General features: G+C 38.1%; 1 protein-coding gene across 7 annotated transcripts in view; it reads left to right on the top strand.

Annotated features, from left to right (window-relative positions):
- CFAP96 (cilia and flagella associated protein 96) overlaps nt 1-23998 on the top strand; it is an 87147-nt gene that overhangs the window by 34234 nt on the left and 28915 nt on the right. For 4 of the 7 annotated variants that reach the window (XM_074228849.1, XM_074228850.1, XM_074228853.1 and 1 more), the window contains one exon: nt 20794-20984. In XM_074228849.1, the coding sequence (XP_074084950.1) occupies nt 20885-20984 (100 nt within the window). In that variant the 5' untranslated portion in view covers nt 20794-20884. The other 3 variants (XM_074228848.1, XM_074228851.1, XM_074228852.1) reach the window with 3 other exon arrangements.

Raw genomic sequence — 23998 nt, 5'->3', positions numbered from 1 at the left:
CTCTCATAAATCTAGGAAACTAAGCACTCTAACTAAATTTTGGAGAGACAGAACCCACAGAGGGACCCAGTGAGGCAGTTCTCCTACTCAAGGTAACCTGGAAAAGAGCAGAAAGGCTCTGCTCTCTGGGGTTAGAGGGGCGGCCCGCCAGAGCGAACCGGAGGCAGCCCCAGGGTGCTCAGAGCCATGGCTCACAGCAGCGCAGGAGTTTCCTGACCTGTGACCCAGGGAGCACTAGGCACAAATTGGGGGAACAGCTGGTGGACCTCTGCCCCAGAAACAGGACTCTGGGGTTCTGACCACATTCAGATACTGATCTCAGTCTAGCCCCCCCCCCCACCTCAGCCCTGGGGCAGGGTGGGGCGCATATGGTCATTCACAGACCAGGAGGGAGGACAGAGCCTCACACACTGAGACCCTTGTGAGAGTGTCCCAAAAGCTCAGGAAGCACCCCAAAACCAGGCTCAGGCTGGGAAAATGGGTAAGCAGACAAAAAAGAGGAAGACCATTGAGAAATATTTTGCATATGAGCCCAAGAAGGATCAAAACACTCAGTCTGAAGATGAGGAAACACGAGCTCCTGCATCTTAAAGACTCCAAGAAAAACAGAAAGTGGGCTCAGGCTATGACAGAGCTCAAAAAGGACTTTGAAAAATCAAATGGGGGCAGCTAGGTGGCATAGTGGATAAAGCACCGGCCATGGAGTCAGGAGTACCTGGGTTCAAATCCAGTCTCAGACACTTAATAATTACCTAGCCATGTGGCCTTAGGCAAGCCACTTAACCCCTTTTGCCTTGCAAAAAAAAAAAACTAACAAAAAAGAAAAATGAGGGAGTTAGAAGAAAAACTGGGAAAAGAAATGAGAGAGATGTAGGAAAAACATGAAAATGAAGTCAGCAGCTTAGTCAAGGAAATCTTTAAAAAAGCTGAAGATTGAAATAGCATGCTAAAAACCAGCTTAGGTCAAATGGTTAAACAGCTCAAAAAGTTATTGAGGAGAAGAAGGCTTTAAAAAGCAAAATTGGCCAGATGGAAAAGGAGATAAGAAAACTGAGGAAAACAAATCCTTCAGACAGAATAGAACTCAGGGAGATTGATGAATTTACAAGAAACCAGGACTCAATACTTCAAAACCAGAAAAATGAAAAATTAGAAGAAAATGTGAAACATCTCATTGAAAAAAACAATTGATATGGAAAACAGATTTAGGAAAGATAATTTAAAAATTATTGGAATACCTGAAAGTCATGATCAGGAAAAGAGCCTTGACATCATTTTCAAAGAATTACTACAGGAAAATTGCCCTGGTATTCTAGAAGCAGAGGGAAAAATAGAAATGGAGAGAATCCACCAATCCCCCAGAGAAAGATCCCAAAAACCAACCCCTAGGAATATTATAGCCAAGTCCCAGAACTCCCAAGTTGAAGAGAAAATATTACAAGGAGCCAGAAGAACACAATTCAGATATTGTGGAGCTGTAGTCAGGAACATACAGGACTTAGCAGCAACTACATTTAAAGCTCATAGGGCTTGGAATATAATATACCAGAAGGCAAGAGATCTTAAAATACAAGCGAGAATCAACTACCCAGCAAAACTGAATGTCCTCTTCTAGGGAAAAAGATGGACTTTCAATGAACCAGGGGAATTTCAAATGTTCCTGTTGGAATGGCCAGAGCTGTACAGAAGATTTGATCCTCAAATGCAGGACCCAGGTGAAGCATAGAGATTGGAGGAGAAGGGGAAAATGTGAGGGACTTAAATGATGATGAACTGCATGTATTCCTGCATAGAAAAATGACACTGACAATACTCATATGAACCTTCTCAGTTAATAGAGCTGGTAGAATGTGCTTTGTTAAAAAATATTTAATATTCTCATTTTGTACAAATAATTTTTTATACATTAATAAAATATTCTTGTTTAAGAGTAAACAAAATATCCCCTCCCCCCAAAAATATAGACTCGCTTGAGCAATAAAGGGGAGAGAAAAAATTAAAATTAAAAACAATAGTAATAATTGTAGATATGGCTAGGTGGCGCAATGGACGGAGCACCAGCCCTGGAGCCAGGAGCACCTGAGCCCATATCCAGCCCCATACACCCAACAATCACCCAACTGTGTGACATGCAAGCCACCCTGACCCCACTGCCCTGCAAAAAACAAAAAAAAGGGGGAAAAAAGACCTAAAATAAAATAGTAATCATAGTAGGGGTGGCTGGGTGGTGGACAGAATATTGGCCCTTGAGCCAGGAGCACCCGGGTCCAAATCCGGCGTCAGACACCCAATGATCACCCTGCTATGCGGCCCCAGGCAGGCCACCCAGCCCCATTTGCCCTGCACCCCCCCAAAAAAATAATAATAAAAAATGTGCTTCAGTCTTTGTTCCAACATCAAAAGCTCTTTATGCTAAGTCCATCACAAAAGTTACTTCGATATTTTTCCACCATTGCCATTGCTGATTACAACTCCCTCCTTTCGTATTTCTCCACTACCATGTACTATATTTTCTCTCTCCTTTCACTCTGACTGCTGTAGGGTAGCTGAGTGGCGCAGCAGACAGATCCCTGGCCCTGGGGCCAAGAGGCCCTGAGCCCCCACACCACCCCTCAGGCCCAGCATCCACCTGGCCCTATGGTCCCTGACAGGCCATCCGATCCCAGCCCCTTGCAAGAAGTAAGAAAGAAAATGCGTTATATCTGACCACTCTCCCCCATGGTCCATCCTCTCCTCCATCACTCACATCCCTGCCCTTCCCCTGCCCCACCCAAGAAGGAGCTTTTATAATTGAAGCACAGGGGAAAGCTGAATTTGAAGATAAAATATAGTATAAAAATGGAGTCAATAGAAAAAAGTGAAATGTAATGGGAGGAAAGAAAAAGGAGAGGGGGAATAGGCCAAGATATTTCATATAAGATTTTTCTTTATTACAATGAGCTATTGCAATGATATAGAAGTGGGGAAGGCAAGGGGGAATTAAGGAATCTTCTCCCATCAGAGGTGGCTAGGAGAGGAAATAGCATATATTCTCAATGGAGTATAGACATCTGGAGTAAGGAGGGGGGGACAGGGGGAAGGGGGGGATATGAGTGATGGAGGAGAGGATGGACCATGGGGGGAGAGTGGTCAGATATAACGCATTTTCTTTCTTACTTCTTGCAAGGGGCTGGGATCGGATGGCCTGTCTGGGACCATAGGGCCAGGTGGATGCTGGGCCTGAGGGGTGGTAGGGGGGCTCGGGGCCTCTTGGCCCCAGGACCAGGGATCTGTCTGCTGCGCCACTCAGCTACCCTACAGCAGAGTCAGTGAAAGGAGAGAGAAAATATAGTACATGTTAGTGGAGAAATACAAAAGGAGGGAGTTGGCATCAGCAATGGCAACGGTGGAAAAATTTGGAAGTAACTTTTGTGATGGACTTATCATAAAGAATGTGATCCACCCGCGACAGAGTTTTTGGTGTTGGAACAAAGACTGAAGCACATTTTTTATTATTATTATGGGGGGGGGGGTGCAGGGCAAATGGAGCTGGGTGGCTTGCCTGGGGCCCGGTGTCTGAGGCCGGATTTGGACCCGGGCGCTCCTGGTCAAGGGCTAATGCTCTGTCCCCCACCCAGCCACCCCTACTATCATTACTATTTTATTTTATTTTGGGTCTTTGTTTTCCTTTTCTTGGTTTTTGCAGGGCAGAGGGGTTGGGGTGGCTTGCATGTCACACAGCTGGGTGATTATTTGGTGTACTGGGCTGGGTATGGTCTCAGGTGCTCCTGGCTTCAGGGCTGGTGCTCTGTCCATGGCCCCACCTGACCATACCTACAATTATTACTATTTTTTTAATTTTAATTTTTTTTCTCTCCCCTTTTATCGCTCAAGCGAATCTATATTTTTTGGGGGAGGGGATATTTTGTTTACTCTTAAACAAGAATATCTTATTAATATATAAAAAACATTTGTTCAAAATGAGAATAAAGAAAGAAAGAAAATTAACTTCTGTGAGGAGGAACAAGGAGTCAGAAATGAAATGGCTCATGCTTTGATTTTAATTGTATATGAGATAGCCCTCCAATTTGGGACATCAGAGTTAACTTGTGATCAGCCTATATAGAGGAGGTTGAGATGAGTCACAACAATTGAGATGAATCATTTCATATAATGCTAATCTAAGGCTCTGGCCTTGACTGCTCTATGGATACTTTTCTCTGGAGATTTCACTGGCATTTCAGGCTTGGTGCCTCCCAGCCTGAGTTCATTATCTTTCCCTCAGTACCTGGCCCAAATGAGTTGACTTTATATCATTCTGCTCATCCAGTTTCTTGTTTTTAAAACTTTTAATTTTTCCTTCTCCACTCTCCCATGAGTCCTAACACTTCTGCCTTATGTTCTGTAGTAGAGTCTGATAAAGCTTTTGGTAGGTCTCCCTAAATTCTCTCCCCTTTCTCCTACTGTCCTTTAGACTGATGGAGTAATCTTGCTTATTCTAAATTTTGTTCATGTCATTTCTCAGAACCATTCAGTGGCTACCCACTGCCAACTGAGATAAATTCAAATTCTTTTACCAGATAGTTAAGACATATTCAAGACCTACAATCTGGCACCAATTTATATTTCTAGCCTTTTCTCATATTTCCCCCACTTAACATTTAAGACAAAATGAATTACCCCCCCCCCCCAACCCCTTCACTTTGCTGCCTCCATGTATTTTACTCATACTATTTCTAAAATGGGAAAACTCTTTTCTTTGTCCTCCCTGCCCTTTTAAATCTTACAGGTCTATTAAAGTCCAACTCAGATGGTACCTCTTTAAGGAAGTCTTCATTCTCTTTAGTTGATAGTGGCAAAATGTGTGTCTCATTCTGCAGCTTGAGTTGCTATGGTCAAGTTGCCTACAATTTGTAAAAGTTTCCTCACCTAGGATTTCTCTTTATCAAAGAAATCACAAGTCTATCACCTATCCCATTTTGTATTTATTAATCGCTGCATATGTTATTTTTCCTCAGTAGAATGTAAGTTCCTTGAGGGCAGGGTATATCTCAATTTTGTATTTTTATTCCCAGAACCTAGGGTTATGCCTGTCACATAGCAAGATTATTATTACTTGATATAAAGAAGTATATTTATTGCTTGATAGCAAATCAGTTACAGTGAGGTCAGAGTCCTTAGTTTCTTGCTGTTTTTTGAAAAAATATAAATCTTATTTAACGCAACTACTTATTAAGAATTCAGTAAACTAGGTCAGTACAAAGGGATACCCTTATTTATGTAGCCTATTGTAAGGGTTGCCTGGGTGGGACATGTTTTTCCCTTTTAGATTAGATATGGTCCTTGTCCATAGGGGATCTATAATATTCCTGTTTTTGGAGTTAGAGCTTCAACCTCTGACTCTATTCATTTGTTCAGTCATGTCTAACTTTTTTTGACCCTATGGACCACAGGCACACCAGACCCTTCTGTTTCCTTTTTTTTAAAATTTATTCTCATTTTGTACAAATAATGTTTTTTTATACATTAATTAAATATTCTTGTTTAAGAGTAACAAAATGCCCCCTCCCCCCAAAAATAGACTCGCTTGAACAATAAAGTAAAGGGGAGAGAAAAAAAATTAAATTTAAAATTAAAAAAAATTATAGTGCTAATTGTAGGTATGGCCAGGTGGCGCAGTGGATGAAGCACCAGCCCTAGAGCCAGGAGGACCTGAGCCCAAATCCGGCCCCATACACCCAACAATCACCCAGCTGTGTGACCCCGTGGAAGCCACCCCATTGCCCTGTGATAACCAAAAAAAGAAAAAAAAAGATCCCAAATAAAATAGTAATGATAATAGGGGCAGCCAGGTGGCAGACAGAGCACTGGCCCTTGAGCCAGGAGCACCCGGGTCCAAATCCAGCCTCAGACACCCAATGATCACCCAGCTATACAGCCCCAGGCAGGCCACCCAGCCCCATTTGTCCTGCACCCCCCCCAAAATAATAATAAAAAATGCTTCAATCTGTGTTCCAACACCACCAAAATGTTACTTCCATATTTTTCCACCATTGCCATTGCTGATCACAACTCCCTCCTTTCGTACTTCTCCACTACCATGTACTATATTTTCTCTCTCCTTTCACTCTGACTCTGCTGTAGGGTAGCTGAGTGGCACAGGAGACTGATCCCCAGTCCTGGGGCCAAGAGGCCCTGAGCCCCCATACCACCCCTTAGGCCCAGCATCCACCTGGCCCTATGGTCCCAGACAGGCCATCCAATCCCAGCCCCTTGCAAGAAGTAAAAAAGAAAATATTATATCTGACCACTCTCCCCCATGGTCCATCCTCTCCTCCATCATTCACATCCCTACCCCTTCCCCCTGTCCCCCCTCTCTCCTTACTCCAGATGTCTATACCCCATTGATTATATATATATGTGTACATATATGTACATATATATATGCTGTTTCCTAGCAACCTCTGATGAGAGCAAAGATTCCCTCATTCCCCCCTTGCCTTCCCCCCTTCCATATCATTGCAATAGCTCATTGTAATAAAGAAAAATCTTATTATATGAAATATCTTGGCCTATTCCCCATTTCCTTTTCATTTCTCCCATTGCATTTCCCTTTTTTCTATTGACTCCCTTTTTACACCACATTTTATCTTCAAATTCAGCTTTCTCTTGTGCTTCATCTATAAAAGATCCTTCTACCTGCTCTGTTAACTGAGAAGGTTCATATGAGTATTATTGGTGTCATTTTTCTATGCAGGAATACATGCAGTTCATCAAGTCGCTCATATTTTCCCCTTCTCCTCCAATCTCCATGCTTCACCTGAGTCCTTTATCTGAAGATCAAACCTTCTGTTCAGCTCTGGCCATTCCAACAGGAACATTTGAAATTCCCTTGGTTCATTGAAAGTCCATCTTTTTCCCTGGAAGAGGACATTCAGTTTTGCTGGATAACTAAGTTGATTCTTGGTTGCATTTTAAGCTCTCTGGCCTTCTGATATATTATCTTCCAAGCCCTACAAACTTTTAATGTAGTTGCTGCTAAGTCCTGTGTGATCCTGACTGCAGATCCACGATATTTGAACTATGTCCTTCTGGCTGCTTTAGTTGATAGTGGCAAAATGTATGTCTCATTCTGCAGCTTGAGTTGCTATGGTCAAGTTGCCTACAATTTGTAAAAGTTTCCTCACCTAGGATTTCTCTTTATCAAAGAAATCACAAGTCTTTTCTCTTTGACTTGGGAGTTCTGGAACTTGGTTATAATATTCCTGGGGGGGGTTATTTTTTTGATCTCTTTCTCAGGGAGATCAGTAGATTCTCTCCATTTCTATTTTGCCCTCTGCTTCTAGGATATCAGGGCAATTTTCCTGTAGTAATTGTTTGAAAATGATGTCAAGGCTCTTTTCCTGATCATGACTTTCAGATATTACAATAATTTTTAAATTATCTTTCCTAAATCTGTTTTCCATATCAACTTTTTTCAATGAGATGGTTCTTTCACATTTTATTCTAATTTTTCATTCTTTTGATTTTTAAGTATTGTGTCCTGATTTCTCATAAAATCAGCATTCTCCTTGAGTTCTATTCTCTATCTAAAGGATTTGTTTTCCTCAGAGCTTTCTTTTCTCTTTTTCCATCTGGCCAATTCTGCTTTTTAAAGCATCCTTCTCAGTAACTTTTTGAACTGTTTTATCCATTTGACCTATGCTGGTTTTTAGCACATTATTTTCTTCAGCATTTTTTTGGATCTCCTTGACTAAGCTGCTGACTTCATTTTCATGTTCTTCCTGCATCTCATTTCTTTTCCCAATTTTTCCTCTATCTCCCTCACTTGATTTTCAAAGTCTTTTTTGAGCTCTGTCATGGCCTGAGCCCAATTTCTGTTTTTTCTTGTCTTTAGATGCAGGAGCTTGTACTTCCTCATCTTCAGATTGAGTATTTTGATCGTTCTTGCAATCACAAGCAAAGAATCAATAGTGTTCCTCTTTCTTTTCTGCTTACTCATTTTCCCAGCCTGAGCCTGGTTTTGGGGTGCTTCCTGAGTTTTGGGACACCCCCACAAGGATCTCAGTGTGTGATGCTCTGTCCTCCCTCCTGGTCTGTGAATGACCATAAGCGCCCCCTCTGCCACCATGGGGCTTAGGTGGGGGGGCCTAGACTGGGATTAGGATCTGAATGTGGTCAGAGCCCCAGAGTCCTGGTCCAGGGGCAGAGGACAGAGCTGGGCAGTCTCTTTCCACCCCCTCCCTAGGTTCAGCAAGCTCATGCCCTGGGGGCTCCTGCTTACAGGCTTCTGCTTCCTGGATCTGGGCTGCTCTGGCTATGCTGCTGTGCCCTGAGGGCTGGGCTTCACATACTCGCTCTGGCAGAGGTTCCCCCTGTTGTTCCCCCAAGTTGTGCCTGATGCTCCCTGTGGTGTAGGTCAGGTAACTCCCCCACTGCTGTGAGCTGTGAGCTGTGGCTCCCAGCGCCCTGACACTGCCTCTGGGAGGCTGAAGCTCTTTAGCTCTGGTGGGCCACCCCTCTGGCGGGCTGCCCCTCCGACCCCAGGGAGCAGAGCCTTTCTGCTCTTTTCCAGGTTACCTTGAATTGGAGAACTGCTTCACTGGGTCCCTCTGTGGGTTCTGACTCTCGAAAGTTTAGTTTGAGCCCTTAGTTTACAAGTTTTAGGAGAAAGCACCTAAGAGATGAACCTCTCTTGTTGCCATCTTGGCTCCACCCCCCCTACCCAGACCCTTCTATTTTCACTATTTCCCAAAGTCTGTCCAAACTCACGTTCATTGATTCCATGATAACATCCATTCATCTCATAATCTGTCCTTTTTTAAAAAACTTTCCATCTTTCTCAACATCAGGGGTCTTTTCCATTGAGCCCTGTCTGCTCTTTATGTGGCCAAAGTAGTTAAGCTTTAATTTCTTTTTTTACTTCATTTCTTTAAGTTCAGGTGACTTTCAAAAGTCTCCTCTAGATCCCTGGTTCAAAAGTGTTGATTCAGCAGTGTTTGGCTTTCCTCATAGTCCAAATCTCCCAGCCACTGCTGGGACCTTTGTTGACAAGGAGGCCTCTGCTTTTTTATATGTTCATATCGGCCATAGCTTTTCCTCCAAGAAGCAGGCCTCTTTTAAATTCATGGCTGCAGTCAGCATCTGCAGTGATCTTTGAGCCCACAAGGACAAAATCTGACCCTGGCTCCATCTCTTTTACCTCTGTTTGCCAGGAAGTAATGGGAACAAGATCTTACTTTTTTATTGCTAAGTTTCAGCATCACCTTTGACCCTGTCCTCTTTCACCCTCATCAAGAAGCTTCTTAATTCTTTACTTTCACACTTTATCCCTTATCTGAGCTTGTCAATATTTCTCCTTGCAATCTTAGATCTGGCTTTTGATTTGTCCAATCTGGCATTTCACAGCATGTTCTCTGTATCTAAATTAAATAAATAAAATGACATTATATAGCCATGATGTCCTCTTTTTCCAATCTTTTTCTTTTGTTTACAAAAGAAAGATTTTATTTATTTTGAATTTTACAATTTTCCCCCAATCTTGCTCCCCCCCCCCACAGAAGGCAGTCTGTTAGACTTTACATTGATCTAAGTTGAATGTGATGAGAGAGAAACCATATCCTTAAGAAAGAAAAATAAAGAATAAGAGATAGCAAAATTACATAGTAAGATAACGGGTTTTTTTAATTGAATGTAAACTCCATAATTCTTTTTCTGGATACAGATGGTATTATCCATCTCAGGTACCCCAAAATTGTGCCTGATTGCTGCACTGATTCAATGAACAAGTCCATTAAGGTTGATCATCACCCCCATGTTGCTGTTATCATGTACAGTATTCTTCTGGTTCTGCTCATCTCGCTCAATATCAATTTATGCAAATCCTTCCAGGCTTCCCTGAATTCCCATCCCTCCTGGTTTCTAATAGAACAGTAGTATTCTATCACATACATATACCACAGTTTATTAAGCTATTCCTCAGTTGATATACATTTTACTTAATTTCCAATTCTTTGCCACCACAAGCAGGGCTGCTATGAATATTTTTGTACAAGTGATGTTTTTACCCTTTTTCATGATCTCTTCAGGGAATAGACCCAGTAGTGGTATTGCTGGATCAAAGGGTATGCACATTTTTGTTGCCCTTTGGGCATTGGATGAGTTCACAGCTCCACCAACAATGTATTAGTGTCCCAGGTTTCCCACATCCTTTCCAACATTGATCATTGTCCTTTCTGCTCATATTGGCCAGTCTGAGAGGTGTGAGGTGGTACCCAAAAGATGCTTTAATTTGCATTTCTCTAATAAGTAGTGATTTAGAGCAATTTTTCATGTGACTATGGATCACTTTGATTTCCTCATCTGTAAATTGCCTTTGCATATCCTTTGATCATTTGTCTTTTTTTTTTAAATTTTTATTAAAGATATTATTTGAGTTTTACAGTTTTCCCCCAATCTTGCTTCCCTCCCCCCACCCCCACCCCACAGATAGCACTCTGTCAGTCTTTACTTTGTTTCCATGTTGTACCTCGATCCAAATTGGGTGTGATGAGAGAGAAATCATATCCTTAAAGAGAACAGAATTCTCAGAGGTAACCAGATCAAACCATAAGACATCTGGGTTTTTTTTTTCCGAATTAAAGGGAATAGTCCTTGTACTTTGTTCAAACTCCACAGCTCCTTATCTGGATACAGATGGTACTTTCCTTTGCAGACAGCCAAAAATTGTTCCCAATTGTTGCGCTGATGGAATGAGCAAGTCCTTCAAGGTTGAACATCACTCCCATGTTGCTGTTAGGATGTACAGTGTTTTTCTGGTTCTGCTCATCTCACTCAGCATCAGTTCATGCAAATCCCTCCAAGTTTCCCTGAAATCCCGTCCCTCCTGATTTCTAATAGAACAATAGTATTCCATGACATACATATACCACAGTTTGGAAAGCCATTCCCCAATTGAAGGACATTTACTGGATTTCCAATTCTTTGCCACCACAAACAGGGCTGCTATAAATATTTTTGTACAAGTAATGTTTTTACCTTTTTTCCTCATCTCTTCAGGGTATAGACCCAGTAGTGGTATTGCTGGGTCAAATGGTATGCACATTTTTGTTGCCCTTTGGGCATAGTTCCAAATAGCTCTCCAGAAGGGTTGGATGAGTTCACAGCTCCACCAACAGTGTAATAGTGTCCCAGATTTCCCACATCCCTTCCAACAATGATCATTATCCTTCCTGGTCATACTGGCCAATCTGAGAGGTGTGAGGTGGTACCTCAACGAAGCTTTAATTTGCATTTCTCTAATAATTAATGATTTAGAGCATTTTTTCATATGGCTATGGATTGCTTTGATCTCCTCATCTGTAAATTGCCTTTGCATATCCTTTGACCATTTGTCAATTGGGGCCTTTGACCATTTGTCAATTGGGGAATGGATTGTTTTTTAAAAATTGGACTCAGTTCTCTGTATATTTTAGAAATACTAGTTGTAAAAACTGTTTCCCAAATTGCTACATTTCTTTTGATCTTGGTTACCGTGGTTTTGTCTATGCAGAAGTTTTTTAATTTAATGTACTCAAAATTATCTAGTTTGTTTTTAATGATGTTTTCCATCTCTTCCTTGGTCATAAACTGCTTCCCTTTCTGTAGATCTGACAGGTAAACTATTCCTTGATCTCCTAGTTTGCTTATAGTATTGTTTTTTTATTTCTAAATCCTGTATCCATTTTGATCTTATCTTGGTAGAGATATTGGTCTAATCCAAATTTCTTCCATACTAACTTCCAATTTTCCCAACAGTTTTTTATCAAAGAGAGAGTTTTTATCCCAATATAGCTAGACTCTGGGTTTATCAAACACCAGATTATTGTAATCATTTACTGCTATTACACCTAGTCTATTCCACTGATCTACCACTCTGTTTCTTAGCCAATACCACACAGTTTTGATGACTGATGCTTTATAATATAATTTTAGATCTGGTAGGGCTAAGTCACCTTCTTTTGCTCTTTTTTTTTTTCATTAAATTCCTGTAAATTCTTGCCTTTTTATTTCTCCATATGAATTTACTTACAATTTCTTTTAACTCGTTAAAGTAATTTGTTGGAATTTTGATTGGTAGGGCACTAAACAAGTAATTTAATTTTGGTAGGATTCTCATTTTTATGAACTCGGCCTATCCATGAGCAGTTGCTATTTGCCCAGTTATTTAAATCTGATTTTATTTATGTGAAGAAGTGTTTTGTAATTGTTTTCAAAAAGTTTTTGAGTCTGCCTTGGCAGGTCGACTCCTCTTTCCTGTTCTTTCTGCTTTATCTTGCTAGTCATGTATGGAAATGTTGAGGGTATATTTTATATCCTGTGACTTTGCTAAAATTGATAATTGTTTCCAGTAGTTTTTTGGATGATTTCTTGGGATTCTCTAGGTAGGTAGACCATCATGTCATCTGCAAAGAGTGAGAGTTTTGTTTCTTCCTTTCCAATTCTAATTCCTTCAATTTCTTTTTCTTTTCTTATGGCTGAAGCTAACATTTCTAATACGATATTGAATAATAGTGGTGATAATGGGCATCCTTCTTTCACCCTGATATTATTGGGAATGTTTCTAGCCTCTCCCCATTGAATATAATGCTTGTTGATGATTTCAGATAGATACTGCTTATTATTATAAGGAACAATCCATCTATTCCTATGCTCTCTAGTGTTTTTAGTAGGAATGGGTGCTGTATTTTGTCAAAAGCTTTTTCAGCATCTAACGATATAATCATGTGATTTCTGATAGGTATGTTATTGATATAATTAATTATACTAACAGTTTTCCTAATATTGAACCAACCCTGCATTCCTGGGATAAATCCTTGTTGTACTCATTTTGCTAAGATTTTATTTAAGATTTTTGCATCTATATTCATCAGGGAGATAGGTCTATAATTTTTTTTCTGTTTTAACTCTTCCTAGTTTAGGTATCAGCACCATATTGGTGTCATAGAAAGAGTTAGGCAGAGTTCCGTCTTCCCCTATTTTTCCCAAGAATTTATATTGAATTGAAACCAATTGTTCCTTAAATGTTTGGTAGAATTAACTTGTGAATTCATCAGGCCCTGGAGATTTTTGTCTTAGGGAGTTCAATGATGGCTTGCTTAATTTCTTTTTCTGAGATAGGGTTGTTTAGGTATTTGATCTCCTCTTCATTTAACCTTGATAACTTAAATATTTGCAAATATTCATCCATTTTATTTAGATTGTCAAATTTATTGGCATAGAGTGGGGCAAAATAATTCCAAATTATTACTTTAATTTCCTCCTCATTGGTGGTGAGTTCACCTTTTTCATTTATGATGCTAGCAATTTGGTTTTCTTCTTTCTTTTTTTTTAAGTCAAATTGACCAGAGGTTTATCAATTTTATTGTTTTTATCATAAAACCATACTTTTGGTTTTATTTATTAGTTCAATAGTTTTCTTGCTTTTGATTTTAGTAATTTCTCCTTTTCAACCTTCTTGCTTGGTTCTAACTGTTGCTTCCTGACCAGGTACCTCAGGAGACAAGATGCTCTGATTTTCTCATCTCTTTGAGGACTGGCCACACTTTGCATGATCCACACAGTCAAAGACTCAGTTGAGTGAAGCAGGGTGAGGTGCTTTTCTAGAACTCCTTTACTTTCTCCATAATCCAGTGATGTTGGCAATTGAGTCTCTAGTTTATCTGTCTCTTTGAAAACCAGCCTATTCCTTCAAGCTCAAGTCGAGCTTGCAGAATTTTAAGCATAACCTTGCTGGTATGTGAAATGAGTACAATTGTTTAGTAATGTGAATATTTCTTGGCATTGCTCTTCTTTATGATTGAGACCTAAACTTCCTTTCTAGTATAGTTTTTTGATGAATTCTTGCCACCTCTTTATCTCTTCTACTTCTGTTATGTACCTACCATTTTTGTCTTTTATCTTATCCATTTTTGCATGAAATGTTCCTTTGATATCTTTAATTTTCTTTATTTTATAAAATATTTGTAAATTTAATAAATAATTATAAAACAAATCATTGTTAAAACAATTTTAAAATTTGTTTTTAAAAATTTTGAGTTGCAAATTCTCTTCCTCTTTCCCCTGCTCCCTGAGATGTGAAGCAATTTCTATATTAGTCATGTCTTGAAAGAAAACAGACTGGAAAACCCCTATAAAAAATAAAGTGAAAAATAATATGCTTCAATCTGCATTCGGACTCCATCAGTTATTCTTTTTTTTTCTTTTTGGTTTATTTATTTTATATAATTACAATGATTTTGTTACAAGAGTAAACATAAACCCTCCTCCCCCCCAAGAAGATGAGAAACCTCAAGAATAGTGAGAGAGAGAAAAAAATGTACTTCAGTCTATGTTCATATTCCAGTGGCTCTGTCTCTGGAGTAGGTTGGTTTTCTCATAGTTGCTATTTACAGGCTGTATTTCCCTCTACTCTATTCCTCCCATTCTCATTCTATTCTCTCTCTCCTTTCATCCTGTCCCTGTCCAAAAGTGTGTTGTATCTGAGTACCCTCTCCCTCCATCGTCCCTCTTCTATCACTAATTTCCCTCTTCCCTCCCCCAATTCCCCCTTATCCCATCCCTTTCTTCTCATTTTGCTCTAGGGTAAGATAGATTTCTATAGCCTATTAAGTGTGTGTGTTATTTCCTCTCTGAGCCATTTCTGATGAGAATGAAGGCTCACTCATCCCCTTGCCTTTGCCCATTCCACTCCAAGAAAAAGCTTTTTCTTGACTCTAATGTGAAATATCTTAGCTCCTTCTTCTCCTTTCTCTTCCTCCCAGTACTTCCCTTTATCACCTATTGAGTCCATCTTTTTACTATATTTTACCATCATATTCCGCTTCTTCCTGTGCCCTGTCTATATATGCTCCTTCTAACAGCTCTTATAAATGAGAAGGTTCATATGAGTTATCAGTGTCTTCTTCCCATGCAGGAATACAAATAGTTCAACATCATTAAGTTTCTCATAGTTGTACGGTGCACCAGCTACTTTGAATTCTCTGACCAGCAGAGAACTCTGATTTTATTAGATTCACATAGCAGCTTATATCCTTATCTACTTATCCTTATATCCCTATCTGCTTCCGTACTTGTGGACAACTCATGCTACCAGCTTAAGCACCAATCATATTAAAGATTACACATTGGTTAAACAGCTACAGATTCTTATGCATACTTCATTGCTCTTGCTATAATGTGATATTTTCTTTTAGGATTTTGCAAGGCAAACGGGGTTAAGTGGCTTGCCCAAGGCCACACAGCTAGATAATTATTAAGTGTCTGAGACCGGATTTGAACCCAGGTACTCCTGACTCCAAGGTCGGTGCTTTATCCACTATGCCACCTAGCCACCCCTTATAATGTGATTCTTGATCAATGTCAGGAGATACAAAGGAGCTGGGTCATGCTGGTCTCCTGAGAAACCAAGCCAATGTGTTTACAAAACAATAAGAGACCAAGAGGGTCTTTAAACCATTACCTTTGTCATTTTACAACTGTGATCCTCAAGGAATCCCTAACAATTCCCCCCTTTTTATTTTTCTATAATTAGGCCTTCATTTCATCAAGATTATTCTGCAAAGCAGACCATGCAAATTGAGCAAGAAATGATAGTATGATTAAAACCAGAAGGGTTGCTCCTATATAGTGGTAGCAATGTTTTATAAGGTGTGCTGTACCCAAGAAGGAAAAGATAGATGACTAAAATAATGATTTTTTGATCTGTCTTATCTGGTAAAAGATCTTGTTGCGAAGCATCATTCATTTGTTGTGCTAAATCATATAAATCTTCAATTTGCATAGAAATATTACCATTATCTATAATTCCATTAATTCTTTCCCACGAGTAATGGGACTCATTATGTTATAATTTTGTCAAGCAAAAAGATGACTATCAACAATCACATGCCAAACTAGCCTTATATTCTATCATATCTACTTTATCCCTAACATTCTCAATAGTATCCCTTAATGCTTTGATGGCTTTATAAAATTCATCATCTATAATTTGCTGTTCCTTGAATTCAAGAGAGACATTCTTACCTAAATCTTCTAGGAACTGAGCCTGTACTATTTCATTCTTTACAGTGCTTACAGATATTGCTAGAGGAATTGATAAAGTAATAATAGATAAAAATAAAGGCACTCCCATGAAATGCATCTTTTCCTCTTATTTCTATAGGATATTGAGAAATCTTTTTTTTCTATTTCTGAAAACATAGGATCAGCCCTACTTTGATACCAACCCTGGGCTTTTATAGGTATCATCACATACCTTGGCCTAGTAATGATAAATATTGTTCTTAGGGTTTTACTACCAATACATTCTGTTACAGTACAATTTAGACAGGATACACTGTAATAACCATCCATTACTGATATATTTACAGTAGATCTATACATAAAGGCATAATTGTTTCCCAGACAAGCCTTCCCCATCAATGTCTCATGTGAAGTGATTCTGTTGGAAGTATCTCTTCATGTGATGTTGCTTAGTCCCATAATCATAGCTATTTTCCAGTCTTCTCCTAAAGTTTTTCTCTACCTATCCATATATAATGGAGCAGAGAATCCATGACAAAGTGTAACATATCTATTATAGCAGGTGGCTTGTCTGCGGGAAAGGAATAATGTCATTGGGTATGTCTGTTAGATGATAGGTTACCAGAACTACTGGAATACACATGCAGTTAGTTATTTTGGAGAGAGGAGATTTTGCTGATAATCTGGTAAAATTAAATTGAACAGTAGGATTAATGTGATTATAAAATGGATCATGTTCAAATTGTGGTAGAACTATTTGTGAAAGATTTAGGGGTCTTTTCTCCTTCCACAACTCGGACCCAAGGTGGTTGAGGATAAAAAAAACCCATCTCTTTTCTTCCTCTGGGCATTCCACCACGCTAGTTTGCATTTGAGATAACAGCATCACAACAGTCCATAGTTTTTGTATATTCTGCTTGTTTTTCCTTTTACCCCTTTTATTCAGTCTTCTTCAATGATAGATCTTGCATTTCTTTGAACAATCCAGTGTTCACCTTCATCTGTAGAGATAGAAAGAAAACCTGGCCCTTTTGTTAATACCTTGTTAGGTCCTTTCCATATTCCATCCTGATCTTTACACATAACTTGTTCATTATGTACCTTTTGTACAAGTTGTTTATTTAGTTTAAAATTGCTATTGCCATTTACTGAAGGATGGCAGTAGTATTTCATGGCCAGAGTTATACATTGTTATTAATTGTATGTATAATGTGCCATGTCTATTCTAACTTAACGTTTATTCCCAAAATTCCCCTTCTTTTGTTTTTGGAGAAAGATTTTCAATGTCCTGTTTGCATGTTCTACAGTAGCCTGACCATGGGAGTTATAAGGTATTCCTGTTGTATGTATAATGTTAATTTCCTTACAAAAGGTTCCAAAAGACCTAAAAACATATGGCGGACAATTAGCTGTTTTAATGGAAACTGGGAGAAGCAGGAGATCAAATGACAGTGATTTCCATTTTGTTCTAGGGAGCATTAATTTTTCTTTTCTTTCGGTGGCCCCTATGAAAAATCCATAGAGATGATAAGTCCTGCTTGCATGAGCAAATCTCTTCCCCATAAGATCATGGGAAGTCTTTGTACTACATATGGTCTAATTTTTCCCTGTTTCTTTTCAAATTCCCAATCTCTTATACTACCTTTTAAGTTTACCATTTTTGCTTCTTTAAAATTAAACATTAAATTCTTAACCTACATGAAACATACTGTTTCCATGCTGACATCTCATTCTCTTAAAGTTAACCTTATAACTAAATATTTGTCTTTGAATTTAGTTTTATATATATATGAGCATATATACATATATATGTATATATATATATATACATATATATATAATAATTTCAAAAAATCCACTGTAAAAACTTTTACCAATGCCAGGGTTACAGGATACATATATAATTTCTAAGAGCATAGCTTTTCACAATCTCTCTGAGCCAAAAAACCTTGAGAGATATAACCTTGGTTGGCAAGGTATTCTCCTTTACAAAGGTGATGTATGATACTTCAAGTCATTCATTGTTATTTTAACAAAATTTTAAAGTTTCCAAAAATTGTCTGAATTATCTTATACAAGTATCTTATACAAAGTTTACTAATTATACATAATACATTTCAATTTAATGTATGTTCCCTTTACTCCCTGAAACTTCTGTAATACATAAACATTTCTTGAGACCAGATGTTTCTAAAATCCCTTTTTATGATTACAAAATTTTCTTTATAGTTCTCTTAATAATCTTATATAAGTTTCTTTATCTGAAACTCCTAGTACTTTTCTCATGATAAGATTTCTCTTACCTCACCAGTCCGTATATACTGGGCTACAGCTGGAGATGTCTTGCTTCTAGAGGCTGGTCCACCCGGTGGTTGAAGTAATCTTCTCCTAATTCCCTAGGGGGCCCCACTTGTACAGTAAGGCTGCTTTGAATTCTGTGACCAGCAGAGAACTGTTCTCAGCTACAGTGAATGAGACAGGAACCTGAGATGGTGAGAACTCCAATTTTATTAGATTCACAGAGCAGCTTAAATCCTAATCTATTTCCATACTTGTGGACAACTCATGCTACCAGCTTAAGTACCAGTCATATTAAAGATTACACGTTGGTTAAACAGTTACACATTCTTATGCATACTTCATTGCTTTTGCTATAATGTGATTCTTGATCAATGTCAGGAGATACAAATGAGCTGGGTCTTGCTGATCTTATGGAAAAGCAAAGGGGTCATGCTGGTCTCCTGAGAAACTAAGCCAGTATGTTTGCAAAACAAGAGGCCAAGAGGGTCTTTAAACCATTACCTTTGTCATTTCATAACTGGTCCTCAAGGATCCCTAACACATAGTCCCTTTATGGTTCACCAGAGTCCCCTATGTTAAATGTGACAATGTTTTTGTGTTATTTCTGGAAGTTGTAGGTCTTCATAGAACAATTTAACTTTGACTTCTTTGGTATCAGTGCCTGGAACATAGACTTGTGTTACTGTGATGTTGAATGGTTTGTATTCAATTTGAATAGATATTATTCTGTCACTTTTGACAGAATTTGATATTTCTTTTCTCATCTTTTATTGACTAATAAGCTACTTTTTTTCTTCTAAGGGATTCTTATCCACAGTGCTTCTTTAGTGACATTAAATTCACTGGTACCCAAGATGTTGCTGTTTCATTTGTCCATCACCTGTTTGACCACATCTAATTTATCTTAGTTCATAAGTTTTACATTCCAGGTTCCTAAGCAATATTAATCTTTACATCATTAGACTTTCCTTTTGTCTCCAGACACATCTGCAGCTGAGCTTCCATTTGGATTTGACTCAGCCACTTCATTAGTACTGGGGTTACTTGTGTATGTCTCATTGAACACTTTCAATTGAGGATTTCTCTTCCAATGTCATTTCTTAACATTTTAATATATGGGATTTTCTTGACAAAGATACTTGATTGTTTTGGCATTTCCTTCTCCATTGGATCCCCTTTTGTCAGAACTCTTCACTCTGATCTTGGGTAACCCTACAGGTCATAGCTCTAAGCAAGCTCTTGCGCCAGGACAAAATAGTGATGCCGGGAGGATCGACCTTTAACACTTAGCTGACAGTTAGAGATACAGAATTTGGGATGAAGAACATCTGGAGTTTTTATCTTGCTGCAGAACTGTATTTCTGTGTTTGAATCCTTTCTAACTTGATAACATTGTCCAGAGCTTGTATTCCACTTGGCATAATCTTTACCCAATTCACCTCCATTAGATGACTTTGTGGGGAGAACTTTGTAAATATATATATTTACACATATATGTATATATATTAATACAGGTTTCTTAATCCTAATTTAAGTTTAATAACATATGTTGTTCATTGTATATTCATGAAAATTACAAGTTGGGGTTGAGTTCTAATATATTATGCCTAAATCAAAATAATCAACTTTTTTTTTTAACTAAGTTGGCTGATTATGTGGGGGATTTTGGGGGAAGCAGCAAGTTATAATGGACAGAACACTGGACTTGGAGTTAGGAGGAAATGGGTTCAAACCCTGCCTCTAGCACTTACTGGCTGTGTGACCCTCCAAAAGCTGCTGCCTGCCTGATTTTCTTATCTATATTGTGAGTTAAACCAGATATTCTCAGATATCTCTTCTAGCTCTAGCTCCATGATTTTGAAATGTTCCTTAAGCTTATACTAAAGTACTTAATTATGCTAAAATGATGTTAAGATAATTACATTATAGAGGTAGCTATGTGGCACAGTGGATAGAGCACTGGCCCTGGAGTCAGGAGTACCTGAGTTCAAATCCCTCCACAAACACTTAATAATTACCTAGCTCTCTGGCCTTGGACAAGCCACTTAACCCCATTACTTTGCAAAAACTAAAAAAAAAAAAAGATAATTACATTATTATATACTTTTTATACATTTAAAAATGGGAGTTACTGATAAATTTAAATTTGAGACAGCAAATTTAGCCACATTTCTGTGTCCATCAGTATATTAAGTGGCAAACCAAAAAGAAGGGCAAATATTTAGTTTTCTTCTTAGTTTCCTTTCCTAAGGGTTTTCTGCAAAGACCCCTCTCCTTCAACTTTTACTTGAAGCAAAAAGTAGATTCTCTGCTGAAAACAAGTTGGAAATTACTATTTGTAATAAGGAATACATTATTATTGTGATCAAAGCTGATCAGAATGAAAAATATTTTAATGGAAATTTGAATTTCTTTAAATAATAACCATTTCCCCCCTAAATTTTGTTTCAGGTATTATTAATACACTAGACATTTTACATAGCAGAAGTAAGTCTAAGAAACTTCCTAAAGTAGAGAACATCACTACCAACAAGAAGTAAACATGCCTGGAGAAGGAGGAAAAACAGATATGGACCGACTTGGCCTGTTTAGTGAAATGGAGTATATTACTATTGGGGACAAATATGTGTCACCATATAATCGTAAGTATATTTTATTTCATTCATCATTAAATAACTTGCATTTTTTCCCTTAAAAGTTTCAGATTTAATGGTTGATGTCAGGAAAAAATAAATGATTTAAATCAACAAGCTCAAACTTAAATAGAAATGGAGGACATTAGCCTATACAAAAGAATCCCTGTGGACTGCTTAGTGAATTAGAAATCCACATAGTAACATTATCTATATTCTATTTCATTTTTATTTATTTTGTTAAAAATTTTCCAGTTTTATTTAAATTTGGTTTTAGGGAACAATTAGGAGTATTCAGGCCTGTGGGCCACATGTTTCTAACAAATATTCACACAAATTACAAGTATTTTAAAGAATCTATTCTAATCTTGGTTAAATTTAATACTTGAAAGAGTGGGGCTGTTTTAATTTTACCTATTTCCCTTTAACTCATTGTATCCTCACACCACCCTGTGAAATAGGTAATAGAAGTATAATAATAATCATAGTAATCATAACCAAAATTTATCTAACTTTTAAAGGTTTGCAGAGGGCTTTACAAATATTATCTCATTTGATTCTCACAACAACCATGCAGGGTAGTTGCTATTATCCTCATTTTATAGATGCAGAAACGAAGGCAAACAGGATTGATGAGGGTCACCCAACTAGCCAGTGTCTGAGGCTAGATTTGAACTCAGGTCTTTCTGATCCCAGGCCAGGTGTTCTGTCCACCTAAGCCTAACTACCTGTGTTATCATCCATGTTAGAAATGAGGAACTTAAATATGAAGGATGTTAAGCACCTTGCCCCTTTCACACAGTTAATAAGTCACAAAATAGTAATTTACTGGAAGTCTCCCCAGATTTCAGGTTCTGAACCCTTACCATTGACTGCATTCTGCTGTAATTAAGTAGAAGAGGCCCAGCCTCAGAGAAGATGTTGAATTCCAAAACCATTGAGAATGGAGAACCTCTAGAAATGACCTGAGTTGTCCAACTGAGTGCTTTAATCGGTAAAGGGATTTAAACTGATTTTAATCACCATAAAACAATAATTAACGTTGTTCAGGTCAAGGGCTGAAAAGGGAGGTTAAAAACAAAACTGGAGAATGAGAGTTGGATGGAGACTTGAAAAAATAGAACTAAACTCTTCGAATAGAGAGGAGCCCCCAGCAGCCAATAAGTTCAAGCTGTGCTCACAAAAGGATGCCCAGTGTAACACATAGGCTGGTCCAGCTGGTCATCCAGCCTCCATTTTAAAATTTTCCAGAAGGTGGACCTCACTGTCTCCCCAGGCAGCCTTTGCCACTTTTTAGACAGCTCTAATTGTTATACAGTGTTTTTCTTTGTTTTTGTTTTTTTGACATTAAGCCTAAATTTACCTCATTGTAACCTCTGTCCATTGCTCCTTATTGCTCCTGATTGTCCTCTGGTTGGGGCCAATCAGAATAAGTTAGATCCCTCTTCTATGGGACAGTCCTTCAAATACTCAACTAATTCAGCCACTCAGCTAATTTGTCCCCTCTCCTCCATCCCCTAAGTGTTTTCTTCTGCAGAGTCAACACCCTGGGCTCTTAAATGATATCCCTATTACTGGGGCCAGAGGCTTTTTACTGTGTTGGTAATTATCAATGCCCTTCCTTAACTTTGGTATTCTGAACTGAACATCATTCCAATACACAGTCTGAAAAAGGAAGATTATAAGAGGGACTATGATCTCCCTATTGCTGAAATCTATTCAAGATTGTTTGACTCCAGAACTCATCATTTTTGGCTGCCATATCACAAAGCCAACTCATCTTGAGATTGTAATCCACTAAAACTCCCAGATTTTTTGCAAATGGCTGTCTAACCAGGCTTCTTAATTCTTTTACTTTTAATTTTTTGAGTTCAGGCATATTATTTTATGCTTATCTCTACTGAATAGAACCTTTGTTTGATTGTTAGCAAACTAGTCCTCGTGTTGGACTGCCATGCTATTCTAGCCTATAGGACGCTTGTCATTTCTTCCTCTTCATTTCCATTAGTGAACCACTAGTGACAATCAATGTTTCCTTACATTAAACAGTGACCAATGCAATATAGTAGGATAAGGTAATGGAGATGAGCAGTAGAGATAATTTATGTTAACAACTTCACAAACCTTAAAACACCTTAAAATATATAAATATTACTTAAAATTATTTTATTGTACTGAATTTCAAAATTGAGAAAGATAAAATGGAAAAGTCTTAATTATATTAGTGAATATTAATGAAAATAGTAAATAAAATATTTGCAAATGAAATGCAACAATATATTTTTTCCAAGATATTTTGTTTTATTTTTTTAAAATTAATTTTTATTAAAGATATTATTTGTTTTACAATTTTCCCCCCTATCTTGCTCCCCCCCCCCACGGAAAGTACTGTGTCAGTCTTTACTTTGTTTCCATGCAACAATATATTTAAAAAAATTTTTCATGATGAACTTTGATTTTTATCAGAAATGTAGGGGTGGCTAGGTGGCGCAGTGGATAGAACACTGGCCTTGGAGTCAGGAGTACCTGAGTTCAAATCCAGTCTCAGACACTTAATAATTACTTAGCTGTGTGGCCTTGGGCAAGCCACTTAACCTCATTTGCCTCACAAAAACCTAAGAAACAAACAAACAAATAAATAAAAAAATAAATAAAAAATAAAATAAATCAGAAATGCAAGAGTGGATTTCAGTGTCAGGAAAATAATTAGTATAGTAAATCCTTTTGAGGAATACCTCAGTTCAGCCATGCTCATTCACAGCTGGTGGACTGAATCTAAAAAAATTTGGAATGGTGAGAAAAAGTTACTAATTTGGGTGGAACCAGGAGGTGCAGATGTTCTCTTCCTCATAATTCCTCATAATGCAAACAGATCTGGAAAATGTATCCATCTGAAACTTGATTAGGAAATCCAAGAAAAAATCAGTGAGACATTTTTCTAGTCCAGGTTGGCATAGGGAGTCAGAGAAATCTATAGATACTAGGGACATGATTTAGGCAGAAATGAGCACAAAGAACATTTC

Source organism: Macrotis lagotis, chromosome 3 (genome assembly GCF_037893015.1).
Source record: "Macrotis lagotis isolate mMagLag1 chromosome 3, bilby.v1.9.chrom.fasta, whole genome shotgun sequence".
NCBI lineage: Eukaryota > Metazoa > Chordata > Mammalia > Peramelemorphia > Peramelidae > Macrotis > Macrotis lagotis.
This window is presented reverse-complemented; position numbering and strand designations above follow the sequence as displayed.